This window comes from Trichomycterus rosablanca, chromosome 18 (assembly GCF_030014385.1).
Source record: "Trichomycterus rosablanca isolate fTriRos1 chromosome 18, fTriRos1.hap1, whole genome shotgun sequence".
Classification (NCBI taxonomy): domain Eukaryota; kingdom Metazoa; phylum Chordata; class Actinopteri; order Siluriformes; family Trichomycteridae; genus Trichomycterus; species Trichomycterus rosablanca.
Genome location: NC_086005.1, coordinates 17,372,139 through 17,378,735, shown reverse-complemented (window position 1 = coordinate 17,378,735; position 6,597 = coordinate 17,372,139). Strand labels below are relative to the sequence as shown.

The window sequence follows — 6,597 nt, the reverse complement described above, 5'->3', positions numbered from 1 at the left end:
TAATATGAGGTTAAATCAAATCAAAAAGAGGATATTAAGTGCCATGAAAAGTTCATTTGCCCTTCCATTCATTGGAAAGTTTTTCCCCGTATTTTACAGGCACACTGACATTTATGGTTAAATTTTCTCTAGCTTAATTCATTAATATATTTGAGAAAAGCTCAGAAATTCCAAAGCTTTTTCTGTTTTATATAACTGAATATAACTATCCACTAGATGGCAGAATAGAATTTGCTGAGCATCCACACTCATGAAGAAAGCGAATTCACATTAACAAAATGGCAGCGTCCTTGAGCAGACAACGCAGATTATTATCAGTAAGTATGCTTTTATTAAGTAGTTTGTTATTTAGCACTGCGTCCATTGTAATTATTTGGACGTATAACCGCTTTTTTGGTATTGTCTGTCCTCTTGTGTGCTATTTTTATGTTCTTGATATCATGAAGAACTGTTTCCTCAGAGAGCGTGGAAACTAACGACTGGCTAAATAGCAAATAATCTTCCCTACGTAGGTGCACTACAAGTATTGTTACCTGATGATTATCTGCAGCTCATGTAGTGCACTAGTCTTTTTGAAAAGGCATTCTAGGAAGCAGCCATTTTATAACAAGAACTACATTTGACTTGTAACACATTGTTATTAATGGAAAGTTAGTATTGTGTCATATTATTAAAGGGAAGTTTTTATGTTCTCAGGTTGCATTCAGCCAGTTAAATTCTGCAATTTGTTCCAGCGCTGAATTAAGAAGCATACACTCCAGTGCTGTTTCGTATAAGGTTTGTAACAAATTATGTATTTTCAGAGAAGCAGATTCAGTGTGCACTATAATCCTGGTCATAGTCATCCTTATGTGCATAATGAAAGTATATATTATACATGATATGTGTTTAAAAACACACAAATTATGTACAAGAAATGTCATGAGATAGTTGAGGGGTACATGTATACATTTGTATACACAGTACTCCTTGACATTGTGTACTTTCTCTGTGATGCCAAATATTTGCTTTTATGTCTGACAATTGTCCTTTGCTATCAACAAGCTTCTGGATGTAACAGATGTAATGGTCGTTTTTCTGTCTCTAAACACAAACCAAAATATTTGTGTGTTATGTAATCCTAATTTAATTCGTAAAAAACGCTTACTGACATTTTTTTTCTTGTCACCGTCACAGTGTCATTCTAAAATACTAAAGAATTCTATTTGGTTTTTTAACCATCTGCATTTGTAACTTATATGACATTGTGCCCAGTCCATATTTTAGTACTGTCCACATACTATAGTTTAGTTTTAGTTCAGGACTTTGTAAAGTCTATTTCAAAATCTAAACTGTAGCCTTACTTAGCCATTTAGAAACCATTTTTAAATTGTTGTCTTACTGGGATCAAATTGCATTTTTCATCTTTAAGATTTACCGCCACTACCACCATGCTTTACAGTAGGTACACTGATGTTGGGTTGAAATGTCCTTACTTTACTCTTTTTAAACAGACTTCTGGTCACTGTGGCTAAATATATTGTTTCATCTTGCCACAAAACTGAATTTTTTGTATTTTTAAATTGAAGTCAAGCGTTAAAAGTGTTGATTTTTGAAGCAGGGACTTCTTTCTTGTGTGGCAGCCTTTGAACTCATGGCAGTGTGTCAACATCTTTTATTTATGGCAAACCTGTTTTTGGATAACATCTGACGAGACGTACAAATGTCCTCTCAGCATAAGACAGTTTGGGTTTTTCTACCAACCTTGGCAGGGGAAGACTTTCGAGTATTTTTATTTGGTGCTGTCAAAACATAGTTATACTGGCACAGAGAAATCACCAGCTATAGTCAATCATAATCGCAAAAGGAATAAGAAAGTAATGCCACAAAATAAAAATGCTAGTACAGAACAAGTTCTAAGTGTCCTAATGTATATTTTTGATCCAGCATAAATGTGCAAAAAGGTCTTTAAAGTAGTTTCAAATTATTTAAAGCCACTAATTGTGTCATTTTTTACCAAAGGATACTGGGGGTCCCTGTTGGTTTTCTGCTTATGATATTGAAGGAGCTATTCCATGCCACTGTTGCACTGACTTGCTTATCTAAAACATTTCTCTGGGACAATGCTTGTAATGCTTGCTAAATAACTTTGCCCTTACATTAATTTTGTAACCCCCATCAGTAAATTATTACAAAGAGCCTTTAACACACTATAACCTTTGTATTTATCTATTACTCATACCAGTGCCTCAACCAGACAGTAGACGTTGCTCTTGCAGTGGCAAGGAGGTAAATCCTAATCCATCATTTTCCCCTTCCAAGCAAGAGCAGTTAAGTGTTTTTAAGTGCCCGAACAGGCCAGTGGTCTCTCAGAGACCAGTGGTGGGCCACCTAGGGGCCCACTGTAACTTTTAATTGCCTATAATTAAGAGCTATGAACAAACAACCAGATAAACAGGGAAAGTTAAAAAAAAAAAGCTTCCCTGTGTGATGATGCATGCAGCCACGTGATATATTTGGACCAATCACAGTGGGGGGGGGGGGGGGGGGGGGGCTTACAATACCCAACCAAATTACTTCCTCATTTCAACTCAAATTAAGTCACAATGTCAGAGCAGCTTGACTTTGTGTATTGTAAAGTAAAACACCAGCTTAAGGATCAGTCATTGTTTAAGCTTGTTGTGCTCCAATAATAGACCTCTTTTTTCTGATTTTGCAGAACCATGCAGCCCGTGTTCGGGTGGGTAAGGGCGACAGGCCGGTAACGTATGAACAGGCCCTGCACCCCCACCAGATAGCTCACAGGAAGGGGTGGCTTTCACAGCACACAAGTAAGTTACATTTCCTTATTTTAAGGAAGTGTTGTTAAGTTTACTTCTGTTTAAATTAATGTTCCATCCAAAAACATGCAAGTGAGGTGAATTAGAGATACAAAATTGTCCATGGCTGTGTTTGACATTAAATTTGGGAACTGATGAACCTTGTGTAACAAGTAATTACTGTTTCTGTCATAAATGTAACCAAAGTGTGTAAAACATGATGTTAAAATCCTAATAAAAAATGTTCCAATGCAATGTTCAATAAGTGATAAGTCCTGTAAAATTTGGGATGTAGAAAACTTGCACAGTTGCAAAATTTCCAAAATTAAAGCAAAGTTTGTAAATATAATGTTTTTTTTATGCTTCTGCTCCTCAGAAATCCTGTTATACTTTAGTTCTTGCAGTGTTCTATACAAGTGTTAATGCTTTATTATTCACTAGTTCACTGACCTGTGAGTAATACATGGATAGAGTTAAGGGAATGAGTGAAGTTGTCAGTGTGTACACATGAACATTACAGCTCCATTTTAGTTGTACCGCTTGTGATTAACACCATGAGGGGCTATCTACAGTGCCTTGCAAAAGTATTCAGCCCCCTTGAACTTTTCAACCTTTTGCCACATTTCAGGCTTCAAACATAACGATATGAAATTTTAATTTTTTGTGAAGAATCAACAACAAGTGGGACACAATCATGAAGTGGAACGAAATTTATTGGATATTTTAAACTTTTTTTAGAAATAAAAAACTAAAAAGTGGGGCGTGCAATATTATTCAGCCCCTTTACTTTCAGTGCAGCAAACTCACTCCAGAAGTTCAGTTAGGATCTCTGAATGATCCAATGTTGACCTAAATGACTGATGGTGATAAATAGAATCCACCTGTGTGTAATCAAGTCTCCGTATAAATGCACCTGCTCTGTGACAGTCTCAGAGTTCTGTTTAAAGCGCAGAGAGCATCATGAAGACCAAGGAACACACCAGGCAGGTCCGAGATACTGTTGTGGAGAAGTTTAAAGCCGGATTTGGATACAAAAAGATTTCCCAAGCTTTAAACATCTCAAGGAGCACTGTGCAAGCGATCATATTGAAATGGAAGGAGTATCAGACCACTGCAAATCTACCAAGACCCGGCCGTCCCTCTAAACTTTCAGCTCAAACAAGGAGAAGACTGATCAGAGATGCAGCCAAGAGGCCCATGATCACTCTGAATGAACTGCAGAGATCTACAGCTGATGTGGGAGACTCTGTCCATAGGACACAATCAGTCGTACACTGCACAAATCTGGCCTTTATGGAAGAGTGGCAAGAAGAAAGCCATTTCTCAAAGATATCTATAAAAAGTCACCTGGGAGACACACCAAACATGTGGAAGAAGGTGCTCTGGTCAGATGAAACCAAAATCGAACTTTTTGGCCACAATGCAAAACGTTATGTTTGGCGTAAAAGCAACACAGCTCATCACCCTGAACACACCATCCCCACTGTCAAACATGGTGGTGGCAGCATCATGGTTTGGGCCTGCTTTTCTTCAGCAGGGACAGGGAAGATGGTTAAAATTGATGGGAAGATGGATGGAGCCAAATACAGGACCATTCTGGAAGAAAACCTGTTGCAGTCTGCAAAAGACCTGAGACTGGGACGGAGATTTATCTTCCAACAAGACAATGATCCAAAACATAAAGCAAAATCTACAATGGAATGGTTCACAAATAAACGTATCCAGGTGTTAGAATGGCCAAGTCAAAGTCCAGACCTGAATCCCATCGAGAATCTGTGGAAAGAGCTGAAAACTGCTGTTCACAAACGCTCTCCATCCAACCTCACTGAGCTCGAGCTGTTTTGCAAGGAAGAATGGGCAAAAATTTCTGTCTCTCGATGTGCAAAACTGATAGAGACATACCCCAAGCGACTTGCAGCTGTAATCGCAGCAAAAGGTGGCGCTACAAAGTATTAACGCAAGGGGGCTGAATAATATTGCACGCCCCACTTTTCAGTTTTTTATTTCTAAAAAAAGTTTAAAATATCCAATAAATTTCGTTCCACTTCACGATTGTGTCCCACTTGTTGTTGATTCTTCACAAAAAATTAAAATTTCATATCGTTATATTTGAAGCCTGAAATGTGGCAAAAGGTTGAAAAGTTCAAGGGGGCTGAATACTTTTGCAAGGCACTGTATGTATCGAAATGTATTGAAATGATTTAGAGGCAAAGAGTTTAGTTTTGTTTGGTTAGTGTTACTATATTTAGTTCATGCATCTGCTCATGCTGTTATTAAAATGCATAATGTGAGTTATCCTGCAAAAAGCAGTTTTAATCGGTAATTGGAAATTACATTTTCGGCAATTAGCAGACACTTTTATCCAAAGCAATCTACAGTTGTGACAGTATACAATCTAAGCAATTAAGGGTTAAGGGCCTTGCTCAAGGGCCCAACAATGGCAACCTGACAGTGGTGGTGTTTGGACCGACCAGGTTACAGCTGCCCCTGAATTGTGAGAAAAACACGACCCTGATCCTGAAGTGATTAAAATCCGGAGACTGCCATGACATGCATGTCCATTGAAAGTGTGTGTACTTTGACTTCAGATGTAAAAGCTGACATACTTTACTATTTTTTTTTTTTTAATGTTATTTTAGGTAACCTGCAGGGAGAAAGTGATGCTGCAGAGCGGACCGTAGAAGACATGTTCATCCGCCGCTTCATATTCGGCACATTTCACAACTGTTTGGCTAATGAACTGGTTATCAAACGCAGAGGAAACATGCTGGTGATCTGCGCTCTGATGCTGCAGAAGCTTCAGCCTAATAAGTATTATTTTCTCATAGGCTACACGGAGGAGTTGCTGTCTCACTTCTATAAGTGTCCTGTAAAGATGGAGATACAGACATTAGAGGATAAAACTGTCTACAAATATCTCTAAGATCCTGTCTCCAGATTAATCCTGATGGAGAACTGAAAAATAAAGCAGCATTTCTCTGTATTTCTCACTGTTATGGGTTGTACCATGTGCATATATAAGCATCAAAATGTGTTAATTCTATTAAATAAAGAATAATACAAACAGTACCTCTGCAAACTAAACTGCCTTTTTCTTTCATTTTTTTTTTTCAATTTTGCTGTATCTAGTTTCCTCTTGCAAGTTATCTGCAGCATGCACTACTCACACTGGCACAGAAAAGCCACTGGCTAGCACATGCCTTCTCCAAAAAGTCTAACACCCCTGAACACATCTTTTTTGCTGGCCGATTGCCAATGCCTTAATTGAACAATAGGAGTCACTGTTACAGGCATAAGGAGGTGATTTTCCCTTCCAGCATTGAATAGGGCTGATTTTACCACCTTTTAGCAGCAACTGCAATTAACACTGATAGTTAGGGCCCCACTAAATTCACGGTGAAATTTGTTTCTTTTTATGGACCTTGTTTTTCAAACATTACAGATTTTTAAAGAAAAGTGCCATATTTCCCGGCAGTCATTAATGTTTAATGACAGAATCCAGAGAATTGAATAGTGAGTGGTGTTTTTAGCTGCTTCAGACTTCTACATTTTGTCTAAGTGATCGCTACCTGAATTGCCGTAGGATTACAGCCTCATAGTGCAAATTAACCAGTAAGCATGAGGCATAAACCTTACATTTCACAGCACATTGCCTTTTAAACGGTAAACAGCTCATTTCACAGTTTGTGGCGCAATTTTCACAGCAGTGAATTAGGTAGGGCCTTACTAATATTGTATTTTTCTTCTAATCATTCTCTATAGAGCTGTTTTAAATCACAAGCAGCTCAATTTTTGGGAA

At 38.0% G+C, this 6,597-nt stretch overlaps 1 protein-coding gene across 1 annotated transcript; it reads left to right on the top strand.

Annotated features, from left to right (window-relative positions):
* The first annotated feature begins 258 nt into the window (after window positions 1-258).
* On the top strand, window positions 259-5,882 carry mrps24 (mitochondrial ribosomal protein S24). The gene is made up of 4 exons (XM_063014356.1): window positions 259-317; window positions 697-777; window positions 2,699-2,810; window positions 5,438-5,882. The coding sequence occupies exons 1-4, from the start codon at window positions 279-281 to the stop codon at window positions 5,719-5,721; spliced, it is 516 nt and encodes a 171-aa protein (XP_062870426.1). The 5' UTR covers window positions 259-278; the 3' UTR covers window positions 5,722-5,882.
* Window positions 5,883-6,597: the final 715 nt, after the last annotated feature.

Coding starts and splice junctions, on each gene's coding strand:
- mrps24 (XM_063014356.1), top strand. CDS start 279: ATGGCAGCGTCCTTGAGCAGACAACGCAGATTATTATCA. Junction 318..696: donor GACAACGCAGATTATTATCA/GTAAGTATGCTT, acceptor TTATGTTCTCAG/GTTGCATTCAGCCAGTTAAA. Junction 2,811..5,437: donor GTGGCTTTCACAGCACACAA/GTAAGTTACATT, acceptor ATGTTATTTTAG/GTAACCTGCAGGGAGAAAGT.